At 34.4% G+C, this 20,398-nt stretch overlaps 1 protein-coding gene across 5 annotated transcripts in view; it reads left to right on the forward strand.

The window, feature by feature from the left end:
• The first annotated feature begins 9,058 nt into the window (after positions 1–9,058).
• LOC144967151 (uncharacterized) overlaps positions 9,059–20,398 on the forward strand; it is a 33,739-nt gene continuing 22,399 nt past the window's right edge. For 3 of the 5 annotated variants that reach the window (XM_078904028.1, XM_078904030.1, XM_078904032.1), the window contains exons 1-3: positions 9,059–9,141; positions 10,359–10,624; positions 20,137–20,246. In XM_078904028.1, the coding sequence (XP_078760154.1) occupies positions 10,444–10,624; positions 20,137–20,246 (291 nt within the window). In that variant the 5' untranslated portion in view covers positions 9,059–9,141; positions 10,359–10,443. Of the gene's footprint in view, positions 9,228–10,358; positions 10,625–20,136; positions 20,247–20,398 lie in introns of all 5 variants that reach the window. The other 2 variants (XM_078904031.1, XM_078904029.1) reach the window with 1 other exon arrangement.

Genomic DNA, 20,398 nt, shown 5'->3' on the forward strand with positions numbered 1-20,398 from the left:
ATAGACTATTTCAAGAATTTTATTATAAGTATAATCATAGTCACCATAATCTATCCGCTTGTTGTTCCACTGCACATTTTAAGACTTTTAATATTCTTTGCCAAGTTTCATTTAATGTATTTACATTTGATATTTCTTTTATATATTACCGAATTGTGCTGTAATATAAAATTATAATTTCCATACAAGGATCAATAAAGTATATCTTATCTTATCTTATGAAGATTAACTCCCATTGTTCTCTTTGCTGCTGCTATGCGCTGAGACTGATGTCACGATTCTGTTGTTTTCCTTCTTGCCTTTAACTCTCTCAATCCTAGAGACTTTTGCTACTTTTCAAAATGTATTAAAAATGAGCATGTACATAGATAGTTTTATTCAAATACCATTCACATGCAAAAACTAAAAACATTAGCTTTGATACTACGCCTATATTTTGTCCCAGAAAAATGTAATAAATAGGCATGGGGTAAAAGTAACCCCGGGTGAACTACAGATATAGTCGGTGTTAGGGTTGAGTGGGTAAACCAGTTCAGCGCTGTAACAATTGTTGCATATTTGGCTTTCCCGCTCTTAAAGGAGAATACTTTCTTATTCGTTTTTGTATGATCATTGAGACATGATATAGCTGACGAGAAACCATAATATTTACTCACAATTAGTAAGGAGGTCTGTTGTGATGGGTGTCAATTAAAAAAAAATATTAGAAAAACTGATTGGAAAGGTAATAATGATGGTGATGGTGGTAGTGATACTGGTAATGGTGGTGGTGGTGATAATAGTGATGGTGGTGGTAGTAATGATGATGGTAATATTAATTGTTTTTATTATTATTATTATTATTATTATTATTATTATTATTATTATTATTATTATTATTATTATTATTATTATTATTATTATATTATTATTATTATTATTATTATTATTATTATTATTATTATTATTATTTTATTATTATTATTATTATTATTATTATTATTATTATTATTATTATTATTATTATTAGTGTACGTATTGATGGTTTTACGATTGTTGTATTTTTGTGTGGTTATTAATGGTATCAGTTTATTTTTTGGTTCCATTTCCCATTTTTCTTCCACTTCCATGTATGCCATCACATTGTGTGATTTATTGGCGAAGGCCTAAAAACTTTGAAAACTCAAAATTAGCCAGATACTCGTCAATTCACAATGATTTAGATAGAATATCACTATTTTATATTTATACCTATCATTTTCTTCTTCCTTCCTATTATTGTTCCCCTTGTTTTTAACCTTTCTATTCCTGTACCAATTTTTGTCGCATCATTTTAAAGATAAGATACATTTAATTTGACTATATTATGAGTGCCCAACCTTAAGATTGAGAATCATGTCGTATTACTTGGAGTAGTAAAACTTCATTATATCTAGACATATAAAACTATACACCTTCTAGCTTGTGTAAAATGATAAATAGATCTCTGTTTCTGAATGACAAGTGTTTAGTATTTCGTTACAAATAATTTGTATCTCAATACAGACACTCTGTCTGCAAAAGTAACCCCCCTCCCCCCCCCTCCCCTCCAAAAAAGAAGCTATTTGTAGTCCTTGACATAACAGTACACTTCTTTCACCTTTGGTGTTAATCTGACATATTTTTATTTGAAACCAATCGCGTGTCATCACTACAATCACATCTTGATTTGTCATTTTTACTATATTTGAAGACAACCTGTAAGAAAAATGACACTTAGATATCTATGTAATATTACATTTTCCAGTTGACAACGAGGACTGTTGTTAGCAACCATCGAGTCATTCTTTCAATGTTAATAATACCACCTGTTGTCCATAGCATAACGAATCAATTACTGCATACCATAAAATATTTTTGGACAGAAAATAACAAATATAAAAAAAAGAACCTAACAGCTGCCCATTCTCGATGAGCTATCTTTTCGTAATTCGTCGCAAAATATAATTTTATCATTAGTAGCCTTTATCTCAAATGAGGACCTGAGAGAAAAAAAAAGAGAGAGAGAGAGAGAGAGAGAGAGAGAGAGAGGGAGAGAGAGAGAAAGAGAGAGAGAGAGAGAGAGAGAGAGAGAGTTGGAGTGGAGTCCCTGGAGAGTCTCATTAAAAGGAGAAGATGGCAATGGTTGGGAATGCATGTCGCAGACCTGATGAAACACTCCGATGGACACCCTAAAGAAAGAGGAAGCGAGGCCTCCCCAAGGAGACTTGGAGACGTATCGTAGAGATGGACCTAAAACAGAAAAGATGGCCCCAAGAATAGCTGCTGGCAGGACCTCTTTTTTAAAAAAAAACTTATTTATTTATTTATTTAGTATTTAATTATTTATTCATTATTTCTTTTTTTTAATAAAGGTCAATATCCCCATACCTGTTTATTGTCGTATTTAAAAGATGGAGATAAATCTAAACTGGCAAAGTGACGACAAACATTGGGTGTCTCAATGGGTGTCTCCCATTCCTAAGGTTTAAAAAAAAGCTGCTGGCAGGACCAGGTGGTGTTCCCTTGTCAAGAGATCCCAATTTGTAATATATTATGATAACTCTTCAGCATTCCATCTTTGAGAATTATGTTCAGATGTGTTCTCTGTTTCATTCAACCACCCCCACATTTCATGGTTTATGATTCTCCTTGACACCACAAGTGGACTCCATTCTCCATTTTATTATCTGACAAACGTTCATTTGAAACCACATCGCGTGCCAACACTACAATCGCTTCTTTATTATGATTTTTACAATGTTTTTCGACAACCCGAAAAGGGACAATGACACTATGGAGATCGATGTAATAGGACATTGTTCCCTGCTTATACAACGACGGCTTTAGTTACAGTTATTTGCAACTGTTTAATCTTTCTCTCCATGTTGATTATAACAGCGCCTTGTGGTTGATCCCACAACAATCAGTCATTGTATGTATACACATTTGTTTTGACAGAAAACAACCAACATCTAGAAAAGGGCATGAATCTTAACCCCACCGAGTTACATCGATGTGACAGACATGCTTTTTGTATTGGCAAGCTGGTGTCTTGGCAAACGACAAATCATGGGTTTATTGGCATTTATTCTTGTATATCTGACGGGCATTTTGTGTTGAGCGGCCGTGGTGTAACGCATCTGGTATAGACCTACCAGCTATAATAATCTAAACAAATAGCATGCCTGATATTATCTATCTATAAAACTATTGACCAGTAAAGTCGGAAATGATCTTTGACACCTGTGGTCAAGTGACGCCTTTAAAAAAAAAACAACTTGATATTGATTGTTTTTTTTTTTATCCTGTCTCACAATATAATGAGAAGACTATTCCTTATTAAGGGTTGGTGTATGTTTTTTTTTACAATCTATTTAAAAAATAGATGAGGCAGTCAACGTGGAGCTATTAGCTACTAGACCAAACCTTGAATTTTTTTTTTTTTTTTTTTTTTTTTTTGGGTGTATTTTGGGAACAAGGAAGAAAGGATAGAAGAGTATTTGGTTTGAGCATTTGACAGGCAGTCGAGCCTGTTAATCACACCCAAACAGATCGAAATATACGAGTCCCATTTGCGTCACAGTTCTTATTACCCATCGCTTGCCCCATACAACAATGATTAGCTTTCTTGTTTTATAGTCCATTTTTACACTTTGAATCGGGAATGTCGGATGTCGAAAATATGTTGCAATGGCAAAATGTTAAAAAAAAAATTCAAAATTTATTAAGACATATCTATGACTAAAATAACATTTTATTTGGTAATTATTGAAGTGAATCAATCCATTCATTCTGAAAGAACTAAAGTAGTCCTTTTGAGCTATAACACCCTGACGGGCCCTACCCAATTACTTCTGTGGGAAGGGGCGTTCAGAAATAAACCTTGACTGAACCCTGGATCGATGCAAATCCCTTTGTGTGTTAAGCAAGTGCTCTACCACCTGAGCTATGGGAACCCGTTCACAAGTAGTACTAGTAATATGATAAACGAACATTACAGAAAAAAAATACTTTGTATATTCCAAAAAGTTACCCAGAGAAAGAAAATCATAAAGAAAAAAGAATGCTATGTGACTCACTAAATTTGTTTGAAGATATTTAAAATGTTTTTTCTAAATGCGATTCTTTAAAAAAAAAAAAAGAAAAACAAAACAAAATAAAAACACACAAAATAACAGAACAGAAGAAGCCTAAAACTACAATCATAAAATATACAAGACAAAAAGAGACAAAAAAAGACACAATCAAAAACAAAATGGGAGAAAAAAAAACAAATAATCAAACTGTTCTAAGAAATACTCCAAATCTTTTTTTTAAATCCCACATAATGATCCAATAAGAGTTGGTCGACGCTAATGAGAGAAAAGTTCCATGATCGTACCTTTGAGTGTAAGAAGTCAAGATGTCTTTGTTTGGATATTGTTAACTATATATTATAATTATTATAAAGTGCAAGTCCAAAAAAGAAAGAAAAAAATGATTTTATTAGGATTCGGAATTCAGCCACCAGAAATTTGAAGAGTCTACCTGAAACAATGATCAAGCTGTTGCGTTCCCTCACCCTAACGCACTATTTTCAATCGTTCATTGTCAAAGAAAAAAAAAGAGTGATACTGAATAAAGCTTTCAATCTAAGGGAGACAAGTGCACCTTGGTTATTGCGTAGTATTCACAACATGGGCTTTGCAATAGTGATCTCCCTTTGAAATCCTCAATGACTCGTGCCATCTCGGTAATTTATGAGAAAGGCTGACACAACCGTGTCTCTGTGTCAATACATCATACTAAATTTTCCCCTCTATTTTTGACCATTGGAAGGGACAACTGCCCTTTATATTATAGATCTTCCTGTTCATAAATTCAGAGTTTGATAGGATTTCATCACCATTAGCCTCATCATCATTATTATCGTCATCGGAAGCGTGGCCCTCTTTAACATCTTCTTTTTCCTCATCCTCTTCTTTTCTCCTATCCAAACTCTTACTCCGCCTTTTCTTTTCCGTTCTCCTCCTTCTCCTTAACCACTTAATCCTCCTCCTTCTGCTCATATCCATCATCATAATCATCATCATCATCATCATCATCATCATCATCATCATCATCATCATCATCATCATCAACATGATCATCATCACCCACATGATCATCATCATCAACATGATGATGATGATGATGATGATGATGATGATCATCATCATCATCACTATCATCATCATCATCATCATCATCATTATCATTGTCGTCGTCGTATAATGATAACCAAAAGCACCTAAATTCACTTAACTAAGATTTGTTTAAGCGTTTGTTCGTTACATTTCGTCTTCCACCAACAGAAATCTAAAATCATAACAGTGATTTTGTTCTGTTATTACAGATACAAACCTCAGCACATTAAAGCTGATGAATGAAAATAAAAACTTATAATTTTAAAAAACATTTTGCTTAAAACTTGGCCTTATTATTATCTTATAATCGTGCTGACACAGATTTTGTGTTCTTTCCAACACAAATTAAAAAGACTGTCACTATTCACAGCTTTGTCATTCATAATGTTCTAGTCACAAAATACAAAATAAATCAAAAACATAAATCGAACACATTCTGAATATCTAGTGGCAATTAACATATCCTTCTATGATTTGCTGCTATTTATCTAGCATGGAGTTTATTGCGAATTGATTTGTACAAGATCTGAATGGCTCAGCTAGCCAATTTCTGTTTGAAGATAGGTTCAGAACTCTCTCTCTCTCTCTCTCTCTCTCTCTCTCTCTCTCTCTCTCTCTCTCTCTCTCTCTCTCTCTCTCTCTCTCTCTCTCCCCGCCCTCTCGTCTGTATCTGATCGTATCCATTGTTAAATTATAGATAAAATGAACTTGACGTCACTCTGATTTTTGTTATTGCCATCCTACAGATTTGTCTTTTGACTTCATTTGTTGGTCAGTTGGCCACGATCTGATACCATCCTGTTGCTCATGAAACGATCGCTGAATCATATGAGCTGTCTGAGAAGTCAAGGTATTATATAAAGCATACAATGTCCCTTCAACAGATAAATCAAATTCCACCCATACCTCAGACATTTTAAAAATCATATTTTGCGTAAAACATTCAAACTAGAAACAAAATTATCACATCACATATATGTCCAACGTACCCATCTGATATTGACTAGGCCAAATAAAGCAAAGTAAGTTGAAAGTAAACACGATAAGATTTAGGAAGTTTTATATTTTGAAAATTGAGAGAAAAATGTTACCTTGAAATTCTAATTTTTAAGGTTCACTTGACATAACACTCTTTTTAGACTGTTGGCCACATATAAGCAATCATAAAGTAATTATTCCAATTTCAACTTTCTTGAAATATACCAATGATTGACGAGTATGCTTCAAAGTAGTGTCGTTTGCCCTCTGTTGTGGGGACCATCTCCATAGTTGATTCGTGTTTATTTCATGTCCTTGATCGTAAACAACGCAAGTCTAGGAGGGCGGACAATAAAACACTCATAAGTGGACAGCAACAATGGTCAAAACAATGATCGGTATCCATAAATATATGTATTTGGTGGGTCATCCGGACAATTTCTCAGACTTCTGTCTCTATGTTACAAGATTGTCTGTGAATTTAACATGACAATCCGATTGTAATGGAGAGATAACATGTTTTAGGTAACATCGGTAAAAAAAAAGAACTCGCTCCACGATAATTGATCAATGCAATGATACAACTTATTTTTAAGGTTGATTTGTCTTTCGTTTGATTTTAGACGCAATAGATAGTATGCGCTTGGCTAAGAAGTTCACAACATTGCAATCCGGAAGGACAACAAACTAACACACAAAAGTATGTGTAACCTTGAACGTTTATAGTCTGGTTGATACAGTTTAGTGAGAATCCCTTACAAACGCGGCTGGCAAAATACAATAACAAAGGCTTATGTGACGTCATCTACATTTTATCTATACGGCGCATGCTATGTAACAACAACCGTGTTTAACTCTACAATGCTTTTCCCAATATAATATATATAAAATAAATGACCCCAGCGTTTTACTAGATGAAACAAAATCCAAATTTTTAGACTTGTTATGAATTGAAAGGATAGGTAAATCAAATGCTGCTATCTAATGCTATCAATTTCGTAGGTATTGGCAGAGATTGCTGTAAATGCCAGACGATATTACGAATTACCCAATTTCATTCTAGCATTTTCTTTCACATTTATTCTTTTTAAAATATATCTCGCAATCTTCATTTGAAATTTTTCTTTTAGATATAGGGGGAAAAATCTAATGAAAAACTAACCTTGTCAGCGTCAAAATATATCCCTTCTCTTGGATATATCTATGTTGTTTAACTGATATCAAGAGACATGGTTAGTTTTCACGTTATTTTGATTAAATGTTGCTGCTCGAAGCTAGAAGAAATAAATAACAATGTGAAATTGAATGTCAGCGTCAATTTAATTACGTAAACAGATACAATGGACGATTCAGGTTTCCCCTTTATCAACAAAACAGGATGAATGAAACACTACAGATGATGGCGTACAACACCACTACCACAGTATCTCATTCATCTGTAGTGTTTCATTTATCCTGTTTTGTTGGTAAACCCTAAACTTCCATTTTATGTTTTCGTAATTAAACTGAACCTTACAATCAATTTCGTTAGTTTGATGAAACATTGCTTCTTAATTTAGCTATCGTAACTTACGAGGTGAGACAGTAGGTTCCTATACTCTGGTCGTGAATCACGCTGTTAATTTGGTCTTTACATCCCTTTTAATTAATTTATAGTCAAAGCAACCCAGTTGCAGTTTAATTCCTGATTTTATATTTGTGGTCAATGTGTCAACATTTTCTTCGGTTTCTGAAACTTTAATGAGATAATTCTGCTATCATTTTGGTTGCTTTACCTCACTTTTTGAATTGGTTTTCATTAATCAACCCAGAGAGGAATGGATAAAACCAAAGTACCATGTCCTATCTAGGACTAGAAATATATTGGTGTCTTTTGGTGACAACTGTTACCAACCCCCCTCCCCCCCCCTTCCTCCCAACCCCAAACTAACTTGGGGCACAGTCTCATAATATTTGTGATCTATCGTGACAGAAAGGTATTTTATCAGGTTAAACCGGATGCTGAAATTAAAAAATCTCCATCAAAATTGTAAAAGACAAATGTTTTATATTCTTTATCAATTTCCCTATTGATGCATTGTATTTATCCAAAAAACATATAACAACCGTCAGCCGGATATAATGTACCAAGAGACAAAAGTATATGTGACCTTAAACGTTTATAGTGTGATGGATAGATTTATTGAGTACTACTCATATATATATTTATATATAAAAGTCAGGCTAAACATAATAACAAAGAGGTGAGTGACTTCAGTTTCGTTTTATCTATACATTTGATTGTTCTATTTTGATTCAGTCAGACATCGCGTACCTGTTTGAGGCGAAGGGCCACATTTTTGTGCGGGTATGTGGTCTAGTGGTATGACACTCGCTTTCGGATCGGAAGGTCCTAGGTTCGAGCCTTGCTCGGCGCATAGTTGACTCCTTGGAAAAAGCTCTTTAATCATATTCACTCACTCAGGTACTCAGGTGTAAAATGAGTACCTGGCCGTTAACAACATTTTCTCTGTCGGGAAAAAAAATGTAAAATCGCTTATCAGGCGTCCTACATGTTAAGCATAGCTGTTGGTCAGGGGACCCTTTGTACAGCGCTTTGAGCATATTTAGCTCAAGATTTTTGTATCAAACTTTCATTTCTTACGTTCGCTGTTTCCAACAGTCGCCCATCCATCCATCCATCCATCCATCCATCCATTCATCCATCCATCCATCCATCCATCCATCCATCCATCGATCCATCCATCCATCCATCCATCCATCCATCCATCCATCCATCCATCCATCCATCCACTCATTCATACCGACGTGGTGACAGCAATAACGAAACCTCCCGGAAGTGATTGATTGGCAACTACTGCATTGTAGGACGTTGAGGAGTGGTCCTGGACAAAAGGCGGCGCTGATGGATGGAAACGGTGGGCAAGGCAGTAGATGTGCGGTAAGATAGGATTGACGCTGCTGGTCAGGAGAGAATGTAGCAAGGGGTCGAGAGGACGTAAGCTGGTTTTTAGGGCTGTTTTTATTGTTTGTTGGTTTTCATCTACACGAAAAATTGTGTTGTCAGATATTTATAATTTAATGGTGTGTTTCGTGTTTTTGCTTTTAAGTCTTGGATTATTGAGTGACTTGTGTACTAAATATTCTGTTTGGTGGTTGTGTAAATATATCTAAGTTCAGAGGCATATAATACAATATTATGACAATCTGCTTCCTCATATTATGATGTTTAGTTAAAGTCTAAATTTTGATTTTCTTTATTTTTAAAGAAAAATTAATTTTAATAGTAACAAATACAACTACAATAGAAATAATGCCAACAACAACAACAGTGACAAAAACAATAATATTAATAATAATAATAATAATAATAATAATAATAATAATAATAATAATAATAATAAAATAATAATATAATATAATAAATAATAATAAAATAATATACAATAACATAATAATATAAATAATAATAAAATAATAATAATTATTATAATAATAATAATAATAATAATAATAATAATAATAATAATAATAATAATAATAATAATAATAATAATATATTAATAATAGTTATAATAATAAATTTATTATGTGAATCATGAATAATAATAATAATAATAATAATAATAATAATAATTATAATAATTAATATATATGCAATAATAATAATAATAATAATAATAATAATAATAATAATAATAATAATAATAATAATAATAATAATAATAATAATAATAATAATACCGATCTATTTCGCATTCAAAAATAGAGCTAATTAATAATCAATGAATAAATATTTGTTTTTTTTTTAAAATGTGGTAAACAAATTAAAAAAAAATAATATAAACAGGCACAGCCATTCTATCTATATATACTCGGACACTCTTAATTCTTTAACCCTCTCCTTATCACATACAGCAAAATCGTCACATTTGTTACGATACAATATACATTCTTCTTATCCAGATTTATTTTGTACATCACAAAATTTGAAGAATGATCTTTGTTGAATTAGTAAGAACATACAGTTGTTTTGTAGAGAGCTTGTTTGAGTTTTTTAAAATTAATTTTTCTGCTGGCTAAACCTGAATTTTGGGAGAATACTGAAAAGGATCGGTAAGGAGAGAGTTAACGTAAATGGTGTTCTAGTGTTGCATTTATCTGGAGATATTATTAAAGTTTCCTTTATGTATATTTGTTTATCTGCATCTACAGTGGTTAGTATTCCAATGTTTACCTTGTGAAATCTTAACCATCGGTCAGTCGAGACCAAGTGAGAACAACAAAGCAAAACCTCCAGATGATGTTTTCAACAAAATATTGTACTACAAACAATTATAAGACATTGGACAAAATGTATTCTTTACCATTTACTGTGACTTTAAAAAACGTTGGTGTTGCTCTTTACGTGTTCGTGTTTCTAACACATCATGGAAATGGACAATTTACCTCGTCGTCTAATAGAAGGAGATCTTTAGCGTGTAAGTTTATTTCAATTATTCTTAAGAAATCATCATACTACATAATATGGTATTTGGGATACCAATTCAGGCTTATCAAATCGGCACCATCATCATCATCATCATCATCATCATCATCATCATCATCATCATCATCATCATCATCATCATCATCACCATCATCATTATCATTATCATCATCATCATCATCATCATCATTGCCTTTTTCACCCTGGGTCAGGGTATAGGACACAGACAAACAATATCCATCCTTTTCGTTATCCTGAGCTAACTTTTTTTATCTCATTCCATGTTTATCACTTCTCTTTATATTAGCTTCTTTAATTCTTCTCCATGTCCCTCGTGGCCTTCCCCTTTATCTTCTGCCCAGAAGGTTCCAGTCCAATATTTTCTTTGTTATAGTGGAGTCATTCTTTCTAAGGATATGTCCAATCCACTTCCATCGTCTTCTTCCTATTTCCTCTCCGACTGGTTTCTGTTGTGTTCTTTTCCATACTTTTTCTTTCTTAATTCTATCCTTCTATTTTATCGTGAGTAGCTTAAACATGCACCGTTACAAAGATCGGTATCCTTCTTAAACGTGCCCGTGATGGATTCCAAGTTTAACATTCATACAGTAGGACAGACTTCACATTTGAGTTGAAAATCGGCACCATGCTGGGTTGAAAATATCAATGTGACAAAATAGAACCAGGCAGTAGAATGAAATAAATATCTGAATAGTTGTATTTGAAACATTTCCAGACAAAGTAAAAAATATAAATGCAAGAGAAAAATCATCCCAAAAAATCAGCCTTCATCGACTGGGGATCGAACCTAAGACCTACTGATTAGCGGTCACACGTGCTGCCATTATTCCATAGAGGTTACCATATTATTGGGAATTTAATGTCTTCTATCCTTGGGATTGATTGTTTTCATTTGAATTGACACAAGTATTGCGTCTCGGTCACTGCAAGTCCCCTAAGCTTGATTGCCTTCAGTCGAAAAAATAGCACCAAATAATCTACATCTGTCTTTTATTGATAACCTTATCACAAGGAATAGTTTCAATTCATCATGATTTACTGTTTGTTGTTAACCTTGTGCATCGAGAAAACGATTGATTCTCCTCACCTCTGTTTTTGAACACTGTTGCAAGACATCGCTATATTTGTTTTTCTTTAGATAAACACAAGAGGTGTTCAAAACGGTTGATACTACTTGAAAAGGGAAATAGGGAAGGTTTTAAAACTTTTTACAGAACCCCCCCCCCCTCCCCAGAAAAAAAGACAAACAAGAAAAGACACAAACAAACAAAGAAAACAAAAACAAACAAACACAGAAAAATTAGGCTGAACCTTGTATTAGTTGCCATGTCTTTGGCATTGTTTCTGGGAGAACCTTCGAAGTCTTCAGAATTTATTTCTATATCTGTTTGTTGTTTAGTGTATATGACATATATAAAGATATATTATATAGTATTTGGGGGTGTGAGGTGCTTATCAGTTCTATTGCTTCTCTGTTGCAATCTGAAAAAGTCCACATTCTTAGAATGACATTTTAATCGATCGATATGTGACGGATTTGATGGATATATATATCGTCTTTAATTGTTTACAGAGACTGTAATTTCAATTTTTACAATTGGGAGCTGCTGACCAATCGAATGGGAAGTGAAATATCAAAGTAACCGTTAACAATTGACTCAGGTTTAAATGAGTATTTAACTAAAGGCAGTGTGGGATGTTGTTAGAGAGTTAGTATTAAAAGAACGCCCTAGATGCAGCTGGTATTGTTTGAAATAAAATAAGTTAGTTCCATACGATCTGTTATGAACCATATTAAAGTTGAAATATTATTTCAACAAAAAAATTAACATTTTGTCATCATCGATTTGTAGCTAGCACAATTCTTAAAGCACTGATACGCTTTTGTTAAAATGTCTTTAAAATTGCGTTCGCTCAGTGCTATATACTATTGTTTTACTCTAAAAATTACATTGTTCCTTATTAATTCACATTTTATTGTCAGATAAAATGTTCTCTAAAATGTGTGCGGACCTTTATTTTGGGCTATTTTAACAAACTTGCACGGTGATATATTATATAAAAGTTCCAATATATAATAATGAAAGGTACATTGAGGTCTCGTCAGTGGAAATTACATTGATATGTGATAAGTATGTTTAAGGATTCAATGGGTCATATGACCTTTAAATATCCTATATGTTTCATATAATATCATCACTATGTTCTTACACAAACATAATAGTGTGTATTGTCAACATTATATAAAATACAATTTCACTTGAGATTGAAAAACTAAATCGCAAAATCGGGCGGAATAAAAAATAATCACAAAGTCAATACAGGAGTGAAGTATTTAAAACTCATTAAATGTAAGTTCAATTCATTCAATGATCATAGTCAAGTTGTTATTCTTTATCAATTGTATTTTAAAGAAATTGATAGAAACATAACTTTTTTTCAAAACTGAGTTTATTCCAGAATAATACCATACGGAGTTTGAAAGAATTTTTACGTGGAGACGATGAATATCTTGTGATATATAAAAGTTTAATAATTATCTCTAAGAGTGAAAGTTTTTTGCAAATTATCTAAAAAGTTTTTGTACTTTAGATTGAACTAATCTATAGAATTGTATATTTCAAGGATGGTATTCCTATCTTAACCTATCCCTATAAGCCATATCATCTAAAACCTATAAGTAACCTAGATGCCCGTCTCTGTACAATAGGGGACTCCATATAAAAGAGATTTTTATAAATTCAAAGACATTTTAGCATCCATGTATATAAAACTTCTAAATACTAATCCAATAATTCTATTTGGTGTGTTGACAACATTCTGAATATATGTATCGGATGTCAAAGAAATATCAAAAATGACTCCCAAATATCTTTCAGTATCAATGACAGACATAGTTTCTAATTGGTTGTTATCTTTATGATATGCGGTTTGGGAATTGTTTTTACCTATGTAAAAGACCTTATATTTAGAAATATTAAGTTGCAGTTGTCATATATCAGTTCAGTTATGGAGCCAATAAATATAATTTTGTAGACTTTGATAAATATTTGTTGGACTATATAATGTTGTATCGTCAACAACAATTTTACAAGAGAATCAATCGCATCTGTTAAGCCAATGATAAAATAACAAATAAAATAACATTCCCCTTATTCATCCCATAGGGGAACTTTGTTTCAAAAGTCTAAATCAAGAGAAAACTGGAACAACCCGGGCGTCAGCCTTAGTTGCAGCGCCGCAAATTGAGCTAAGGCGAGGTTACTTGCTCAAGGCTACACTGCGCAGCGGCGGCTGATCGAACAAGGTACCTTTCCGGTACGAAGCAAATACCTTACCGCTGAGTCACCCTACCCCCTTTATGATGACAACATGATTAGAATTAGAAATCGCTCAAGAACACTACATTGGGGAACGCCACTCATGGCGTGTTTACAATTAGACGGTCTAATATCAACAGTAACGGGCTGTAGTCGATGTATAAAATCATCTGATCCAAGAAAATGCTTGTCCATGATACCGTGAAACTTTAGCTTTCCAAGCAGATGTTCATGTGGGAACACAATTAAACGCTTTTCGAAAGTCAAGATATACAACATCAATGTTGTTTTTTTTTCACCCATGAGTTTAGAGAAATCCTCCATAACTTCAAGTAATTGGGGAACACATGAACGGCTGTTCCTGAAACAGTGTTGAACAACACTTAACATTAGTGCGGGGCGGTCCTTGGCAAGCTTAAGGACCACGGTCCTACGGTCCCTGGGAAATGAAAACCGCAAGGACCGGTCCTAGGACCGGCGGTCCTTTTCGACATTGAACATTCCTGAGAGACTGTTGGAAGTTCGAACCGTTTTGACCTTTGGGACCATGGGATCGTTCATTCTTGAACCGTTAAAGACCGCTACACGATGAAAACCGTGGTCTACAGGAGTAAAACACACGGAGTAGTCACACTCATTTCAAATTGTAACCTAATTAGAGAAGAGGGGTGATGCCTTCTTTATTTGCTCACCGTACTTCATTGTTACTTCGATAATTTAATAAAATTTGAAATTATCCCCATTAACGGAGATAATGGCATCGTCCAAGGCGTTGATCGAGTTGTTCGTGGCGTTGATACACACACGCAACTCCTACCCCCCCCCCTACCCCCCCCCCCCCCACACACACACATTAGAGGGCAGCGAGCATTGAAGAGTAAGAGAGAGACGTGAAGTTATAATAAGAGGGGGTGGATGCGGCGGTAATAAGTTAATAAGTAATAAGTGGGGTCCATGGTGACTTTTCGCCAGATCTAACAAACCCAGCTACCCATTCACTGCTGAGTAGACAGGGATTCAGAAAAAACTCGACTGCACCCGGGATCGATCTCTGGCCCTTTGCGTATAAAGAGAGTGCTCTATCAACTGAGCTATCGGGGTCCCCAAATATTCTATTGGACTTTTTTTTAATACAGACGTAAAAACTGGGTTTTTTTGGAAGGAAGAAACTAATGAAACTCATATTATTTGATTAGTTAAAACACCAAACGAAATTTTAATATTATTGTATTATTTTAAATGACAACAATGCGATAGAAAGGAGTGGTGACAAGAGATGGACAAAAGAAAACAAAAAATCGGACTTGCTACTTGCTAGGTTCGACACACACACACACACACACACACACACACAAACACACACATCTTTAGTAGTCACATGCATTTCAAACAATAACCCATTAGAAAGATGGGTCATGCCTTCATCATAGATCATTGTCATTGCGATCATTAACGTATAATGGAATCGTCCAAGGCGTGCGCCTCCTGTTCCCCCCATCTCCCACCCGAAAGGGCGGTTTGCGGAGTGGAGGGAGGTGGTCGTCTGCCTCTATGGTCGTCTGTGTCGTTTAGTGTATGGCAAAGGGGGGGTGGGTGCGATTAATTAAGTGGGATGGGTGGTGATTGGTGGAAGATAGGCTACCGAGGCAACGAATCGCTGGGGAAGTAGTAGGCTATGGCGCGAGACCGTTGAAAGGTGATAAGAAGTGAGGACCGCTGCCGGTCTTCCCCTATGGGACCGGTCTCCGGTTCACAGCTAAAAGACCGTGGGACCGCCGGTCCAGACCGGTCTTCAGCGCGGCACTACTTAACATATGGATATTCCATAATATGTTCTTTAATAATTGATTCTAATAATTTGCACAAAACACAAGTAAGACTAATCGCACGGTAATCTTCAATAATTGTACGATCTCCCTGTATATACATAGTGGTAACATTAGCACGTTTGCAATCATTGGGAATTTCTCCCGTCATCAAAGTTTTGTTATAGACTATTGAAAGGGGAATGGATATAATTTCTTGAGCCCGCGTTTTAAAAAGTTGGGAATGAAGACCGTCGGGGCCTATTCTTTTAGAAGGATCTAATTTTAGAAATTTTGGTAAAAGCATTTCAACTGTGATATTAATATTTCCAAGAAGTATATTGTTATTTCTAAAAGAAATAGTTGGAATGTATGAAACATCTTCATTTATAAGAATAGTGCAAAATAGTAATTTAATAGCTCAGACTTTTCAATGTCGTTTATGGTCACATCACCTTTTCAGAGAACCTATACCAGATTTTCTCTTACGTTTTGGATGTAGATATTTCCAATAAAGATTTCAAATTCCTAACCAGTCTATATTTAAAACAAACGTTGTTATTGAATGGTACAAACAATCAAGACAACACAGCACAATAACTAATGAACCAAAAATAAATATTACAAATATTGTCAACAACTAAAGATGTCGTAAAAAATACCAGCAACAACTTAATGCTGAACTAGATAATTTAACGAACAACAACAACATGCCAAACGAAGCATGGTCACGTGTACGAAGTGCAATAATAAATATTGCAATTCAAACCGCCGAGACAACTACTACCAAACGACAAGGCCTTACGTATGATACCATCATAGCTCAATTATTTAACCAACAAAAAGATTTGCGAATAAGAATGAAGAAATCAAAAAAGGAAGGAGAAAGACAGAAACTAAAATATGAACGAAACACATTATTACACCAGACAAAAAGTTGATAATATATTGCACCAACGATCAAGCAATGTACAGAGCGGTGAGACTATTAAATCAAAGACCATTTAATATAGAGGACGACTCGGGCAAGTTAATTATTAACCCCAATGACATTTCGAAATTTCTTTTTGAATATTATAAAACAAAATTTCAAGACAACAAAACGCCACACTTCAGCTCTTTTGAGGGAGATCCCCTACCACTATATAAACCTATTACACCAAGAGCACTGACACATGCTTTTAAAAGTCTAAATAACAACAGAGCACCCGGAGAAGACGGAGTATGTGCTGAACTTCTAAAATATGGACCACCCTTATTAGATGAACACAAAGCGGGCATTTGCAATCAGACGTTCGAACATCTCCAGAACTTGAGTATCAATAAAGGGGAGATGATATCAATACAAAAGCCAGGAAAACCTAAAGGCCCTCCAAAGTATTTGAGACCAATTGCTCTGCTTAACAGAATTACAAAATTGCTCTCTCTGGTAACACTGAATAGAATAAGACCGATTGTTGAAAATTATTTGTCACATAGTCAAAGCGGATTCAGGATGGAGAGAAGTACTGCAGATGTAGTTTGGACACACAAATGGCTTTCTGCCAAAGCCCTGTCTGAAAAAATAGAAATTGGTATAATTGGAATAGATATGTCTGCCGCCTTCGATACTATCAATCGCCACTCCTTGTTAAATATTATGAAAGGAATAGTTATGGAAGATGAAGTTAGATTAATCAGATTCCTTATATGTGAAACCTGGATAACGACCAAAATAATCAGTGCCTCAGAGAATAAATCATTCCTTGGCAACATCGGCACACCACAAGGAAACAGCCCAAGCCCTGTTTTATTTATTATTTATCTAGAAAACTCTTTAAAGTGTAAATGACATCCAAAGAGCCTTACAAAATCCCCAACTGTACGTCAATACTGACAAAACAGATGTAACATTACTGTCAAGGAAGAAAGATGAATGGAGAGCCACAAAAAAGTAAGATCATTAATAGGAGACAAGGAAGATGTGGAAAGAAGAAAAAGTTTATCGACGGCTGCACTAAATTAATTATTACATATATGGATTAGAAAAGATAAAAGTTTTTATAGGAAAAATATCCAGGTATCATTAACAGTCACTTCCTATGAAATATTCCAATTAATGCTCAGCAGTTTATTTCGACAATCGTCATAATTTCTTTTGTTGTAATTATATCGCTCAACGACAACATCATAATCATCAAGGACTCGTCTGCCTGAAAAGTCTAAAAAATATGTAGAACTGTATACCATTTTTTACCCATTGTTTCAATTTGAGTTACAAAATCATCGTCATTTTTCATTACACAACACCAAATCTAGATTACTTGTCTGATTCGCCCTATGGCGTGTTGGCTTATCAACTACTTGAGTAAATAATGCATCACCAACAGCCTCCTGAAAATGAGACCCAGGGTACATCTTAGTCCTTAGTCCAATCAATAACAGGGAAATTGAAATCCCCAGTAATCAATATAATATTAAAGTTAGTAGAAAGAATTGACATAAATATATTATTCAATGTAAATAATTCAGGCTTTAGTTCATTCAAAACAAAGATTGCTATGCCTCTTAACATATTATTGTTGGTAAATAAAGCATACCGTGAAATGGAAAGTTCAAGTTCTATATAAAAATCAGTATAATATCTCTTTGGTAAAAGTTCGGTAAGACAGATTATTTTGGGTGTGTCTCACCCATTCAATATTTTGAATCACTACTTTTGCTCATAAGACTATCAATGTTAGTATACAACACAACAAAGTTTTCTTCAAATACATTAATGAAGTAAGAGTTTTGGTGGCCCAACAACCACCCAACGTACCTTTGTTTGTTGGGGGTGATTTTTGTTCAATAATCGACCCATGTCTGGGTTTTCCTGATCTTTCTTATAACGGACCCATCCCTGATAAAGAGAGAACTTCAATACTTCCCCTTAAAATGGTGTGGCGTTTAAGATTTAATTTCAAAATAGTACACTTTGATTGGTAAAAGATAGAATAAACCTATCGGTCCGTATAAAAAATTGTCGAAACTTCAATAACTCACTTTCACGTTCGTTGGATTCCCTCAACAACACCTTCGATTACCTTATATATGCAGTTGAAAGACAGATTATTTTGCCTTTCACATAATGCATTGTCCTTCTTTGTAGGATAATTAAATGGCCAACTTCTTTTTTCATTCACTTTTTAGTGTCATCAATCAATTTTCGTCGCTTAAAAGGGGAGGTCACTCACGTATGAAAGTGTGTCAAAATTTTAAAGGACATAATTCCTCATAACTATGCCAAATCATTTATTTGCAATCTTTCAAAAAGTTTAGGCGCTATTGGCATTTTAAGTCAGAAGAAACATCCTGCTTTTTGTCGCAAACGGTTGAACCAAAGTCGTGAGATTACAAAATTATATGACCAAGCGAACTCAAAGTACGAATATCGTGAGATTTGCATAATTTGCAAAAACAATAATAGAGTGCTCAACAACGAGTCATCAAAAAGTAAAGTGTTTAGAAAGCAATATGTAGACAGTACTGTTTCGACGTCCTATGTCTTATCAGTGCGGCTAGGTGGTCTTGTGGTATGACACTCGCTTTCGGATCAGAAGGTCCTGGGTTCGAGCCTCGCTTGGAAAAGGCTATTTACTCACATTCTCTCACCGTACTCAGGTGTAAAATGAGTATCTAACCATTAACAGCGTTGCCTCTGTCGGGAAAAAAAATGTAATATCGCTTAACAGGCGTGATGTCTCGATCTACGTGTTACGTGATGCTGTTTGTCAGGGACCCTTTGTAAAGCGCTTTGAGCACCTTTAGTGGATATTGCTCTAGATAACAGCTCAAGTTTTTTGTTGTTTTTTTTTAGCAGTGCAGCTTGACATATAAACTACGATAACATGAAGTCTCCGTCCACCCTAGTCCTTTTTAGGTGGCTATTGCTGTTAATTTATATATGAATCGTCAATCTGGTATATGATACAGGAGAGAACAGATGAAGAAACAAAAAAGAGTTTGATGTCAAAGCGATTAATTTTATGATTTCTAGGTTTATTAATGTGTAAGAAATTAAACTAATTTCCTTCCAGAGCCATGTTTATTTCATCTCAATTTTTCAGTATGGCTTAAAATCCGGTCTTAGGCGCCAGACGAGGTGTACATAATGTATATTATAGATAGAATGTTGTTTTTTGCCATCCACGTTTATGAGTAATTCTCACTGAACTGTATTATCCGGACTATAAAAGTTAATGGTTACACAGAGTTTTGTGTGGTTGTCCGTTATACTTCCGGATGGCAATGTTGTGAGCTTCTTAGCCAAGTGCATACTATCTATAAGCTATTATTTGGGACTTCCTGTCTTCTTATTGAAATAATGTATTTTTCAGATTCCTACCAAAGAAGATCTCCATCTCCTTCGAATCCCAGAGGATCCTTTTCTTCCTTCTCCAATCCTGGAAGTAGTATCCAAATCATCACTTCAGGATACAGTAACCAGGTAACGGTTTCCCTTTTTTAAAAGTTATATCTCAAAATAGATCGCACATAATACAATGTAGTTTTGATTGAATTTATACAACCCTTATTATCAAGGATTCAAACGTTTATTTTTAGGCAATTGCCAATAGTAATAATGATAATTATAATGGT

This window comes from Berghia stephanieae, chromosome 3 (assembly GCF_034508935.2).
Source record: "Berghia stephanieae isolate SIO BIC M18660-M18661 chromosome 3, UCSD_Bste_1.3, whole genome shotgun sequence".
Classification (NCBI taxonomy): Eukaryota; Metazoa; Mollusca; class Gastropoda; order Nudibranchia; family Aeolidiidae; genus Berghia; species Berghia stephanieae.